Here is a 14508-nt window from a genome sequence, read left to right on the forward strand (position 1 = left end):
TAAAAAATGGTAGGCATACAAAAGGAACCTGTCTGGAATTTTGGCAATGAACGCCCTCCATAGTTTAGTCTCGCTTTTCACATTGTCATTTTTTTATTTTTATTTTTTTGAAAACGTAAACAACAATGATGCATAAGATAAGATAAGATAAGATAGTTTATTAAAGTCTCATCATCATGTACAATATTAAAATAATACAAATATAAAACCTACGACATTGTACATAAATGCCACTCATAGATGAGTTATAAGAGACTATACATAACTTTACAACAAATCTAACATACTGGACATATCTACAAAGTTACTTAAAAATAAAACCAAGTATTTTTCTTTTTTTTTAAAAAAAAAATAAAAATAAAATAATGGGAAGTGTTGAGACAACCAGACTGTATTTATTTTAGTTGAAATTCTGTGTAGTTTGTGTTGTTATTGCTGGTTGTAAGATTTAAATGTTACAGCAGTGTACAAGTTTACAGTGTTCCGAGAAACGCCCAGATATATGCAGATCCTACACACATCCGAAAGTTCATCCAAACACTATACCCTTGATATAATGTGTATGTGTGTTTTACCTAAATAGTAATAATATTGGGTGTAAAGCAATAAACAAGAAAGTGTGATTTATTCATGACTAGACATCGCAGTCCTATAGTATCATAAGACCTATTTGTATGTTAATACAACTGTATCTGTTACAATGGTTCAATTCAAGAAGCAGCCTCCAACCAAATACTCATGACTAAAATAAAGGCAAAGCTCAATATTGCGCATTAGAGCGATATCCTATATCAATATAAAAAAATACAAAAATCTTAAATTAGGAATTTTTATCACGTCTACTTATTGGAACCTACTTCTTGAATATATTTGTAAAAAAAACCATAAAAACAATCTAAAATATTACTAACCATTATTTACATATTGGTTAAAACGATACTCCATAAAAACAAATAAAAGAATCATGATTTACAGTACAATTTTCTTTTTCTCTCAAACAGAATATGGTGGCAGGCTTTGGCAGATAAATATACTAGGTTTTCACTACTAAAAATTGTAACCATTTTGTCATCATCAGATATAATATCTCTATTTCTTAATACATCATCTAACGCAGAGACCAACTCTTTCCTTATATCATTATATAATGGACAGTAAAGTAATACATGTTTCTCATCTTCTATAGTGTCCGGACAGTTAAAGCATTTTCTATTCATTACATCAATATTTTCATAGCGACCTGTTTCTATTCTTAGTGGTGCTACACCACATCTGAATTTTGTAAAGGCTGATCTATACATAAATGGCAACTTAGACGTAAGGTACTTTTCAGTGCAGAACTGAGATTTAAACTTCCTGTAAGTCCTTAATTTATTCCCGCCATTTCCTCTAATGGCATTTTCTCTCTGAAGTAATAACTTCCATTTATTTGTTTCTATTTCCATAAGTTTAGATTCTAGCATTGATATGGTAGGTTTGGCATTTCCGATATTAGCCTCTAGTATGTGATTACTATTAATATCTTTTAAAAGTTTCTTAAGTCGGTAAAAACCATTCTTGACATTACTTGCTTTAGACCACATATATACAGACTTATTAATTCTATTATCATCCATATTCATAACTCTAAAATACTGTCTAAATACAGACACCCACTGTCTAACAATTGGTGGTTTCCAACCCATCTCTCCACTTACAGCCACATTCGGAGTGTATCTTCCAACACCCAAGTAGTAACGCATTGCCCTATGATGAACTGCATTAATGCACGAGTAAGATCTATCACCCCAAATCGGGGCACTGTAATTAATTATGGGCCATACCATTGAATCATAAAGTTTTGTAAATGTAGAGTACTGAAAACCACCAAATGCCTTACTTTTGGATATAACAAGACCAAGTGCTCTAGAGGCAGACATTGCAACTGTCTTTGCAATTTCATTAAAATCCAAAAATTCATTTAGTACGACACCAAGATACTTATAACTATGAACAATTTCCAGTTTTTCTGAATTGAATTCAAAAACATGTTCAGTTTTGGAAATACTGTTGGCTCTAAAGTGAACAATATTGGATTTATCACAATTGACAGTCATTTTATTTTGACAACACCATAAAGCTAAAGCATCTAACATGGATTGAAGATCTTTGGCGTTTTCTGCCAACAAAACTATGTCATCAGCATATAGCAAAATACATATTTTTCTTTCACCAATATAAACACCTTTGTCTAAATTATTCATATACATTACTAAATCATTAATATACAAGTTAAACAGCATTGGAGACAGGGGGCAGCCTTGTTTCAATCCACATTTTACATCAAACCAAGGTGTATCAAATCCATTTAAGCGTATACAGCACTTAACATCTTTATATAATGATGAAATTGCCTGAAACAGTCTGCCCCCTATCCCCACCTGCTGGTGCAACTTTTGCCACAGTGATGTACGGTCTATAAGGTCATACGCCTTCCTGAAATCTATAAAAGCAGTAAATGTTTGTAACTTTTTAAGTTTACGTGTTTCAATAATATTTGTTAGGGACTGTACTTGGTCAATTGTACTTTTACCTTTTATAAAACCATTTTGCTCATCACTTATAATATTATTACTAGCTGTCCATTTTACTAATCTATTATTTAAAACAGAGCAGTATATTTTATACATGGATGGAGCCAATGAAATACCCCTGTATGACAAAGGATCCCGTGGGTCTGTGGTTGAAGACTTGGGAACTGGTGAAATTATACTCTTATGCATGATCTGAATATTCATTAAATTCGAGAATTTCAAAATCGGTGAGCGAATCAAAATCTTCAAAAGTCAGTAACAATCTATAATTGAGAAGTCACCGTTTAGTCGCCCCTGTCTCGAGGGCATATATCTATTAAGCGCCGCACATGATTGTCAATTACGTGATCCTTGTTTACTCTTAAAGGCACATCACGTATATTCAAAACAGATATATTTTGGTCTAAATACTTGTCAAAAACTAAATTATCAGGGAAATTCGGAAGTCCTGCTATTCATATCACCGGAAACAAAAACTTTCTCTAGGTCATTATATTTTATAACACCATATGCTATCTGTTCGGAAAAAAATATAATTAAGTACCTAGCTTAGATTATATAAAAATGAAATAACATTGTCTTCAACAATTTTTGTTTTGATATGTTTTAACTGGCAAAGATAATCTCTCAAATCTCTTACCACATAGCCAGAAGTCATAACATCAAGTCATTTCGAACAACAGTTATGTGTCACGTGGTTAACTTAACAATAGAGGTATGCTATAATATTGCGATGTGTGATAAATAAATAAAGACTTTTTTGTTGCAATTTATGTTCTGGATGATTGGTTCGACTTTCTTTCAATACATTGTAGCGATTTGTACTTTTTTGTCCACAAATTTTCTGTTGAAGTTCTGGAAATATCAGTGTGTTATATAGTGTACTTTTATTTTATAAAATGAATACGAGGATGCGCATCAGTTATATTTGCTTTGTTGCTGGTAAGTGTCTGTTTTTTTGTTTTATTTTACTGCTCCTTAAAACGGACTTTAATTACAAGAATCGGGAACTATTGTAATTAAAGTCCGTGGTCTGAGTAGACATTTTCTGTTAACCTGACAGTTGACTGTTTATAGTTACACTATTTTGTCTGGCATCTTCTATGGTCATGTACTTTTAAATGAAGTATGTGCTCGCCCATATGGTTCATTCCGGTGGCGAGGGTAAACAAACCAAACACACACACACACACAGGTCATGTATGCAGTATGTTTATATAGCCAAGTTTGCTCACAATTTATTTCAGTTATCCTAGCATCATCATGGTTGGGATGTACAGGTGATGAACTGGTATCTTCAACCCTCTATAAGGATCTGTTTGAAAATTACAATACGGAGTTATTACCGGTATGCAAAAATGGGCCAAGTCATGTGAACGTCAGTTTAAATATAGCTCTTAGACAAATTCTTATTTTGGTAAGTTCTTTCACTTAAAAAAATCATAAATGCCGAAATTTACCGAATTATTTCTTACTGCTTCTTCCGAGAAATTGATCACGCTAACTTGCAAAAGAATTGGTGGATATTAATAAGCACGCACATATGAAATATGTAAACTATAAAACACAGTCAACAGCTGAAATATTTTTATTATTTATATCTGTTGCAGAATCTAAAAAACCTGACAATACTGGCACCTCACCGCTTTGGAATCGAATCCTGGTCTGGACTTTCGATTTCTTCATGTGAGGTAGCTATCCAGCCTGCTTGCGGAAGTTTGGTGGTCCACTCAGATGCTTTCTTGGCCTGAAATAACGCACGGAGATACACTCCACATTGAAATTTGGAGAGTCGCCATGCGATGTTTATACAAAATTACAATTTGGGATTTATCCGAATGTGCATACGTTAGATGAATGAAACCAGAGACATAGATTATCTATGTCTCTGATGAAACAGAGATTCATTTCTTCTCTATATTTTATTACTCAAGCTTTTGATTAACAGACACTTGAGTCTATTCAAATAACAACATGTAGCTATATTTTGTAATTACAGAATGAGAAGGAACAGATAATGACGTCAAACATTTGGGTTCGGATGGTATGACTAATTTTATACACAATAGAATAGGTTTAAAAATGTATTATAGACATATATAACAATATATATTCATACTATTTTGGAGAGATAGAAAAATATAATAGAGGGTTATACATTTATGTCGTTAATTAAAGGGACTCCACTGAGGTTTTTTGACATGTTGGGTCTGAAAATATTTTTTCCAGATAAATGTACCATTTGATGTTGGTTAAGACCACTTATCTTTGTGCAAAATTTCAGATAATTTGCGCACTTCGTTATTCCAGGATAATGATACAAATTGTAAAAAAAAAGACCAAAAATGAAAAGCGTTTAAACACTTTTCACTCAAATCGGGCTAAGGAAAGCATAAAAATACGATTTTCAATTTATTTCAAAGTATATTTCTTAACTATCTTTGCATATATTTCTGTTTAAAGTGCCCATAAATTCAAATGTAATGTTTTTATTGCTTTTAAACCTCAGTGGAGTCCCTTTAACATCTGCATAAGCACGAGGACTCATTAAATCCCGAGCTCTCGGGGCAAGGAATTTAATAAGTCCTAAAGTGTTGACGTTAATGCACAAAAAAGATGATAATAGCACTAATTCTTATTCAAAGTAATTCCCCGCCTTCATTATATATAAATTTGTCATTTTTTTTACCAGATTTTTTTATAACTTTTGACAAAAGAAACAAAGTTCATTACAAAACCAACATGTTTTGAATTAAATTCTAATAATGACCTTGACTTTTAAATTTTGACATTAACGGTCAGAAGGTCAATTAAAATTTTATTGAAATTTGCTTAGATTGTTACGATTTACAAGGCAAATTATTGAAATTTGCTTTAAATTGTTATTAGTTTTCATTATTTATTTACAGATTCGAAAAAAAAAAATGTTGACTTATTCGTTATGACCTTGCACCTTTTAAACTGGCTTAAACTTAAAAATTATTGAAAATTTGCTTATACGCAGCCAGAGGTAGACAAAACATGCATTAACGGATTGACTGAATTAGACTTTTATGCAAAATAGAGCTTATATAATATAATTTTTAGTTCACTCTGCAGAGCCCTCGGACATATTGAATCAATTGCTCTACGGACCTGGCTTTCATGCGCCCTCGTGTTTCTGGAGATGTTTTATCATATTAACCCTCGACCACGCTTACAGTGTAATATAGACATGAACTTTATCTAGACTAATTTATTTATTAAACATTCTTCTTGCCCACAGGGTTGGACAGACTGTCAATTAAAATGGAACAGTTCACACTACGGATTTATTGACACCCTTCGTGTCCCTTATTCAGCCATTTGGGTGCCCGACTTAGCTCTTTATGATAGGTAATGTCTATACAATGTTAATGTCAGATAGACTATTGATGGGTAACATCAACAAAGTTCTTTTTGTATGGTTAAAAACCCTTTGCTATTATAATTTGTTTTTTTTAGTATAATATTATGTAATACTAGAAATAAAACAAAAGCGAACATCTTTTATTTTGCGACACACTTCTTCACTTTTTTGATATTCATTCGCATTTCGACTACATGTTAATTGATGGTAAATGGTAACATTGGTCACCCATAAATAAATATAAAAAAGGAAGATAATTTAAAGTTGAAAAAAGCTGATTTTTAATTTATTAGCTGATTTCGTATATTGATTAATCTGCTTTTACTTTTTAGGAAAATAGTCGGTAGATAAGATATAATCAGATTAAGAAAATAACTATTGTTTCTGTTTAATTGATAGTTCTGCTGAAGAGGTCATGTTACCGGGATTAATTGAATACCGGGGCAAAACTAAGCAGCAGTGGTACTGTCTACTATGGCTTTCCAACGATGTGTTACACAGCGTCTGTCGGGTGAGGGTCACATATTTCCCGTTCGACACCCACAAGAATGTGGTTTGAAGTTCGGTCATGGTCCCACATACACAATTAGATAAATTTAAATTCTACCCCAAATTTTTCCGAAACCCCCGGTATGATGTTTATTTTTTATGGTTTTTTTTTTTCTAAATTTAAAAATTTGATTAAGTGAAAAATTTGGTAAATCATATTACATTTAAAATTTAAAGTCCCCGAAAAATTTCTTTTATTAACATTAAAATTTTTTAAAACGTTTTTTTTTTGGTTTTTTGTTTGAAATTTTAAAGTTAAATATGTAAATTCAAACCAAAAGTTTTTATTTTAGACTTTTAAAATGACCTTTTGATTAATCCATAAATATTTTGTTTAAAAGATGTTTTTTTCAAAATGATCGTACCATACTTATTTATTTATGTATTAAAGTGTTTTGTTTATGCTTGTTTTCAAAAATTTTTTACGCAAAAAATTTTTATCTAAACATATGGAGATTTGAGTTCGTTCATAACGAATAACGAGTGGATAGTAACAGAAATTACAGCACAGCGGAACGTAATTATGTACCTAGAACCATATGCTGACGTCAATTTCATCGTTATTATGGCCAGAACGTCCGGATCACTACGTAATGACGATGTTATTTCCATGTATTTTGATAGGAGCAACTGCAGCGATTGGTAAGTTAGGAAGTGTTGTTTGTTTAACTCCATGCTAGATATACTTTTGTTATTTATTCTTGTTGCATTGTCTACAAAAACGAAGTTATTGGTGCCGTTATGAACTTTTGATCTTATTCTTTTTAATAACGTTTATTGCTAGATTTATGCAAATCTATTGTTTTACTAATAAAAATGAGCCGCGTCACGACAAAACCAACATAATGGGTTTGCGACCAGCATGGATCCAGACCAGCCTGCGCATCCGCGCAGTCTGATCGATCAGGATCCATTCTTTTCGCTATCAGTTTCTCTACTTGTAATAGAGTTGGTAAGCGAACAGCATGGATCCTGATCAGTACTGCGCGCATGCGCAGCCTCCGTCCTGATCCATGCTGCGTCCGCAACACCTCCCACTATGTTGGTTTTGTCGTGAAGCGGCTTTAAATATACTATTGTACCTAATGAAAATATTCCTATTTTGTTCAGGGTTCTGCTGACAGCTGAGAGCGCGGGGGTAAAATCTTCATTAGAAGTTACTTGTGTTTTGCTGTCTCAGTCAGTGTTTCTACTGGTCATCCATTCTGACTTCTACCACCGTCATGCTGATGACTTTCCCAATTTCTTGGCGTACGTTTGTTTCATAACAAACAATATGTTGTATAGTATCGAAAGGGGATCATTTGCTTTTCCTGTTTCTAGAGTCCTGTATACTACTTATGCTCAGCATAGGTCATAATCTCTCAGGATTTTTTTGGATTTTGCTTTGAAGAAAATCCTAAAACTTTAAAAAGAGGTAAAAATGAATCATTTAAAGTCCAACATTGGACAGGTCTTTGGGGTGAAAATTTAATTCTTTGTATTATTCATTCAATAGTTTTATATAATTTGAAGTGTTTGCAAACTAAAATAAATCTACACAAACTTGAACTTATGAGTTAATGTTTCATCGTAAATGGTTCAATTAAGATGTTTGATTTAAATTCGTAGGACCAGCTGTCATCCATGCAAAATGCTTGCATTGGCTAACAGTAAAATCATCAACCCGAACCAAACGTTTGATTCATTGATTGTATCATTAACATATTTTCTATTTGCTAAATTAAAATTTACTGCACATAATAAATGTATATATTTACTGGACGAAAATGGTCTCTTAGTCTGTTGATTGTACAACAGCCATTTGGCCCGTACTAACCTGTAACAGCCTATTCACCATAAGTAAAACATTTGCGCTTTGTTGAAAAAACAAACCACCGTGTAGAAAGGAAAAACCCTACGTTAATTTTACTGCAATTTAACGCAATTCAATGCCGAAGGGTTATTATGTTAAGTATGCATTGCAAGCTTTATTACAATTCAACTTGTATGAATTTAGTTCACAGGAGTTGGTTGATCACAGGAAATTGTGTTTTCGTTACCCACCTTAGTTCCCCAAATGTGACGTCGGACGTCCAGTTTGTTTTTCTACTTTAGATCAGATTGAAATCACAGTAACTTCTAGCCAATAATCATGAAGTATTGTAAAATTATGGCAATATCTGTAAGAGGTTTTCCAATAGTAAGGTATTTTACATCCCTTCGCAAAGGTTTAATATTTCCGCCCGTTGTGTCAATGTTGCCTGGTTGGTTTGTCATTAGTGATGGTCAGTGTTTTGTGTTGAACGTTGCATCATAGAGGTTGGCCCCGTGAAAAGGGCTTAAACAGTTCCGTCATGGACCGCGAAGATATTTCTGGCAGAATCCTTAGAAATCAGTGTTTTTCAAATAAGTACGAATTGTTGACAGTGTTGGACACTATGGATAAAAAAAGAAAATAAAGGTTTATGTCCAGGTTAGTTTATTTCTTAATTTTCTTCATATGTAAAATATATTGTAATGGCCACACTATCAAAAACATGCCTGACCGAAAAGCTACTAATTCAGTAAATAAAACAAATGTTTTTGTGTTTTTCTACATTTGGCAAAAAATTAACTAAAAAGCTCAACATGAATAATTGTTACATAATGGGAATATTTTTTGACAGGTTATATACGACCCCATATACAAACGAATATTCATTATATAACCAAGTCGTTTAGGCGCAGGTTACCATTGGCAAACAACCGTTGAAATAAAACCGGTCATATTTAACATGTGAAAATATAATATAACGAAATTTTATAATACAGCACACTTACTTAGTTTGAAACAAAAAATGAAATTAGGTTCATAAAAATTGACAATAGTGTGTATATTATTAGTTTTGGCCCTATACAAACGTTTGAATTGGAAATTATAATCCCGCATCCGCCTAGGCCGAGGGTTATATAACAAACAAACGTTTGTATACGCGTCATTTTTTAAAACCAGTCGAAATATTTATAAACTAATTTAACAATACAAAAAAAAGGCAAATTGGTGGCAGTGGTGGTATATAGAACGGGATTTTTTAATGCGTTTATTTCAAAAGGTCGCCGCCGGAGAGCCCAATAATGGGGGCGAAACCGTACACTCAAGTCGGGGCCATCTAGAACGCTTCCCCCGCGAGATTTTTCGTTCGATTTTTTTTTTTCCAGCTTTTATTGGTGCGAGAAAGACCCCGCGGTGCCCTCGGGCATTATTTCAGTCAGAGCGGCACCTGGGTAGAACCACCGACCTTCCGTAAGCCAGCTGAATGGCTTCCTGAAATGAAAGATTTCCGACCCGAGTGAAGATCGAACCTACAGCAGTGAGGGACCTGTGATCTCAAGTCAGCGACCTTAACCAGCCCCCCTTAAACGGGGAAAGCTGATATGAAAACTTTATAATACTGCACGTTTTGTAAACGTCATTTTTCATTGCGATAATCGTGACGTTTATATGGTTTTATAATACACTATACACGGCTGCTGTCGATTCATGAAAAAATCTTACTTTTTTTCTCTAAAAAAAATGATGCTTGCTGTATTAATAAATTCGTTATAAAGATCGTTGACAGGTTATATGGCCGTATATATAAACGGATGTTTGCAATATAAATAGCCGTTTATATAGGGCCATATAACCTGTCAACGATCTTTATAAACTAATAATATAAACGTCACGATTATCCAATGAAAAAGTGAAGTTACAAACGTGCCACTATAAATATAATATGAAAAACCTTCTATTTTGTATTTCAGAACGAGTCAAGGAGATTCACTAAATAGTGTATTTCTAGGTGGTTAGAAATTACAAACTGCCAAAAATCTGAACCCAACGGCAGCCTATAAACGTAAATTGCAACTGCGCAAGGCCAGAAGAGGACTAACACCAATATAAATGTACAGGTAAATATTGTGCAAACTATACAATTTTTGATAAGGGATAAATATTCTCATCACTTTTATATTTTATATACATGTATATTGGCTAGATTAAAATAATTATCTGAATCCAGATATTCGTGACAATCTAGCTATCTAGAATAAATATTGCAATGGTTCAGTTTTCTGAAAAAACTAAAGCTGTTTACCTAGACAGCAATTTTTTTTAAACTGTTGACAATTTCTTATAATTTACTAGTGCTGCTAGAAGGCCCAACGGCATTAATATACTTTAACAGTAATTGAAATGCCCCAACAATTAATCCAATTTTAAATAATGTAGTTCGTTTATTTCGTTGCAGAATGAAAAGACACCAACGAAAAACACAATCGCCCAATGGGATATGAATGGTCCTACTGAAAAATTACATAGAAATGACTCAGTATTCTCCACTGGAAATCAGCAACTACTGGAAGTATCGCTTCCAAAAGAACACAGACGGATGTTAAAGAAATATTGAGAGACATTTTGCTTTAAATGACGAGGAGGAGAATGTACGTGAAGACTGGCAGAAATTAGCGCGAATTCTCGATAGGGTTTGTCTGCTGCTGTATATATTATGCTTTAGTATAGTAACACTAATCTATGTGTTTAAAACTTATCTCTGGAAAGGAGGGTCCTTCCAGAACATAACACAACTCATATGGACCACAACTTAAATATACTGGAGTACGAGACTTATCCTCAGAGTGTCTTCGTCAGTTATATTCTGAAATGTGATCACCTGTTTTCGTTCACATAAATATATTAGTAACTAGAATATTGATTCAGGTCGAATAAAAATCCTGTCATACAGTTAATTAATATTTTCCGGCATTCAATATAATTAACTGATTGCACGGATTCTTCCATTCAGCTAAAAAGCAGACTGCAATCAGCCTATTCATATTAGAAATCTTAATAAAATACATGTAAATCATATATTTGAAGAGGAAATGTGCAGTTTTTATTTATTTTAAAGAGTTTTAATTAAGGATGGTCTACTTTGTAAATAATATAAATATTTATATGTGTGTTTTATTTTCTTTTAACTTGATTTTTTTTTATAGTTTTATGAGTTTATGTTCAAAGATAAACACATAAAAAGATAAGTTTTATGTTGTATCACAAGTCAGAGTATGGATTGTTGCATGTACTTTGCATATGGCCAGAATAGATGTGATGGAAACCATGTGCCAGCAACCTGACAAGATATCCTTTGTAAATCACATTGTCAATTTATTAGTTACACACACTTCTCTAATAATTGTTGTATATAATGATGTTAAAGACAAAATAAAAATAATTTTAACATATTTACATGTCCTTTTTTAATACAAGAAGAAAAACGATACAAAATGCAAAACAAAACAAAAAACTGCATGTAAAATTACCATGTTTTTATAAACATTGAATGGTCGGTCGTTCATCGTTGTTAATTATGAATTATGGTTGTTGATCAATGTATTTCTATCAATGTTTATATCTCTTATACTTATATTTTTATCTGATAAAAAATAAATGTGAAAAAATTACTAAGGGTAATAACACCAAAATTATAGTTATAAAAGAGAGTTAAAGTTCTAAAACAGCGTGCTTCTCATTAATGAGATAAACACACTGGCCACAGCTTTCACAGAGGCGGTGGATCGCAGCAGCGTTGGAGTATTTGTCGCAGAAGCCATGGAAGCGGTAGATAAAACTAGAACTGTGTCCATAGGACATGGGTGCCCCCCCACTCCACTGTTTTGTCAATCTTATGACTTTAGGTCAAATATTTTTTGTGCCACAAGTTGAAAATTAAAAATCTTTTACTAAGCAAAGGGCAAGAACTTTACACAGACTGAATAAATCCACAAGCAAACTTCAAGGTGCATAAGTACACATGCTGATACACATTCTTGTAAACTTTCAGGTACAGGACAAATACTTTTTGAGCTATGCATGAACAAGATGAAAATTGCAAATTTATATACTAAGTCAAGGGCAATAACTCTAACAAAACTGAAAAATATCCACATGCAAAATCCGAGATGCATAGCTTCACAGTGATGTTGATCATTATTCCTGTAAAGTTGGTTGATTCTAACTCCAGCACTCAAGGAACAAATAACACAACATAATGAAACGGTTTTTACTAAGTCAAGGGCAATAACTCTACAAATACTGGATAAATCCACAAGCGCAACCAAAGGTGCACAACTACAGATGCTGACCAACATTCCTGTTAAGTTTCATAGGTTAAACACATTTTGAGCTACGCACGACACAAATTGAAAATGAGTCAAGGGCAATAACTCTGACTAAACATATAAATTCACACAAAAATACCCAGGTGCAAAATTACACATGCTGATCAACATTCCTGTAAAGTTTCATGACCCTGGTCAAATACTTTTTGAGCTATGTGCGACACAAGTTGAAAATTGCAAATTTTTACTAAGTCAAGGGCAATAACTCTGACAAAACAAAATAAATCCACAAGCGAAACCCTAGATGCACAACTCCACAGGGTGATCAACATTCCTGTTAAGTTTCATGACTAGGTCAAAGACTTTTTGAGTTACTTGCCACACAAGTTGAAAATTGTAAATTTTTACTAAGTCAAGGGAAATAACTCTAATAATACTAAATAAATCCACACCAAAATACCCAGGTGCACAACATCACATGCTGAGAAACATTCCTGTTAGGTTTCATGACTCTTTGTCAAATACTTTTTGAGCTACACGGGACAAGGGTAAATCTAAATGCCCCCCCCTCCCCCCCCCCCAAAGTTGGGGCACAAAAAATGGCTGTTTGCTGTTGTCAGTAAGTTTATTACTGAATTTTGTTTTACTGGAGCCCTCATGTCTACTCTTTCAACCCCTTATTTGAAAAAAAAAACAAGAGCTGTCAGTAGGACAGCAACGCTCGACTATTCTTAATGCTTGATAGTTAAAGAACCTTGATAATGTAAAAATTTCTTAGTTAACAAAAGGACAAAATTTTTCTTTAAATCCATGTTACAGTTATAGGCCTTGGAGAGAGTCCTATTATGCCCTCAAAGAGGAGTATAAAATTTCAACTTGTTTCAATAGAATATGAAAATGTATGCAAACCTAAATATAAATTCTAAGTTGAAAAAGGGGCATAATTATGTCACAACTTGTTTCAATAGAATATGAAAATGTATGCAAACCTAAATGTAAATTCTAAGTTGAAAAAGGGGCATAATTATGTCAAAATGCTTGATACAGTTACCTCCTCCTGTCTACAGGTTGGGGTTATAATGGTGAACAAGTGTGCAAAGTTTCAAAGCCATATGTCAATGGACTCTGAAAATATTTGAGGTATATTACAAAAGCTTTAACGTAAATTTTTAAATTGATGGTGAACAAGTGTGCAAAGTTTGAGGTATTACAAAAACTTTAACACAAGTGGTTAAGCCGATGCGGACGCAGACGCTCAAGTGACTACAATTAAGCTCTACTTATTCTTATCGAATAGTCGAGCTTAAAATGAAATTACTAAATAAATTGACAACATGGTAATTAGTTTATATAACAGCAGTGTATAGAGAATATACCTAAATGAAAAGCGAGATACAAATGTGCAGTATTGTAATGTAGAATTTTGTAGAAGTTGAATATACATTTTGGTTGGCACATTTATGAAAATAAGAACAATTTCGATCATTGCTGAGAATTGGATGAAAAGGAAGAATACAAAGAAACCACACGTCAACACTGGATAAATGTAAACCAAATTTCTAAGAACTGTCCATTCACTGGAGATACTATCATGGACTTGATCATTTTTCAAATTACTAAAATGTTCTTAGATTGTTAAAAGTGAAAGTTTTGCAAAAATGTGTGAAAGTGATTGTTATTTTTATTATTGAAGTTTGACATAGATGAATAGGGGATTTCATGATATAAACGTTAAACACTTTTCTAACCAGTGTGTTTATTCTTGAAAATGTTACTCAGGCGTCATAACTAGTCGAAGAGAAAATGCTATGGTTGTACGCAGAAATGTATTATCGAGGCTGCCAGTGTTGGTAGAAACAATCTGAACGTCCCCTAACA

At 33.1% G+C, this 14508-nt stretch overlaps 1 protein-coding gene across 1 annotated transcript; it reads left to right on the forward strand.

Annotated features, from left to right (window-relative positions):
- The first annotated feature begins 3194 nt into the window (after positions 1 to 3194).
- Positions 3195 to 6520, forward strand: LOC132757318 (neuronal acetylcholine receptor subunit alpha-10-like). Its single transcript, XM_060748572.1, has 5 exons — positions 3195 to 3515; positions 3821 to 3990; positions 4573 to 4617; positions 5839 to 5948; positions 6361 to 6520. Exons 1-5 carry the CDS (start codon positions 3473 to 3475, stop codon positions 6518 to 6520), a joined length of 528 nt encoding a protein of 175 aa, XP_060604555.1. The 5' UTR covers positions 3195 to 3472.
- Positions 6521 to 14508: the final 7988 nt, after the last annotated feature.

The sequence above is a fragment of the Ruditapes philippinarum genome, unplaced genomic scaffold, assembly GCF_026571515.1.
Source record: "Ruditapes philippinarum isolate M1 unplaced genomic scaffold, ASM2657151v2 ctg3234_1_1_1_1, whole genome shotgun sequence".
Lineage (NCBI taxonomy): Eukaryota > Metazoa > Mollusca > Bivalvia > Venerida > Veneridae > Ruditapes > Ruditapes philippinarum.

What these genes read in the sequence shown, in the direction of transcription:
- LOC132757318 (XM_060748572.1), top strand. Translation starts at nt 3,473, where the DNA reads ATGAATACGAGGATGCGCATCAGTTATATTTGCTTTGTTGCTG. An exon ending in TTAGACAAATTCTTATTTTG is followed by an intron (nt 3,991 to 4,572) that starts GTAAGTTCTTTC and finishes TTGTAATTACAG; the next exon opens with AATGAGAAGGAACAGATAAT. An exon ending in GACTTAGCTCTTTATGATAG is followed by an intron (nt 5,949 to 6,360) that starts GTAATGTCTATA and finishes TTTAATTGATAG; the next exon opens with TTCTGCTGAAGAGGTCATGT.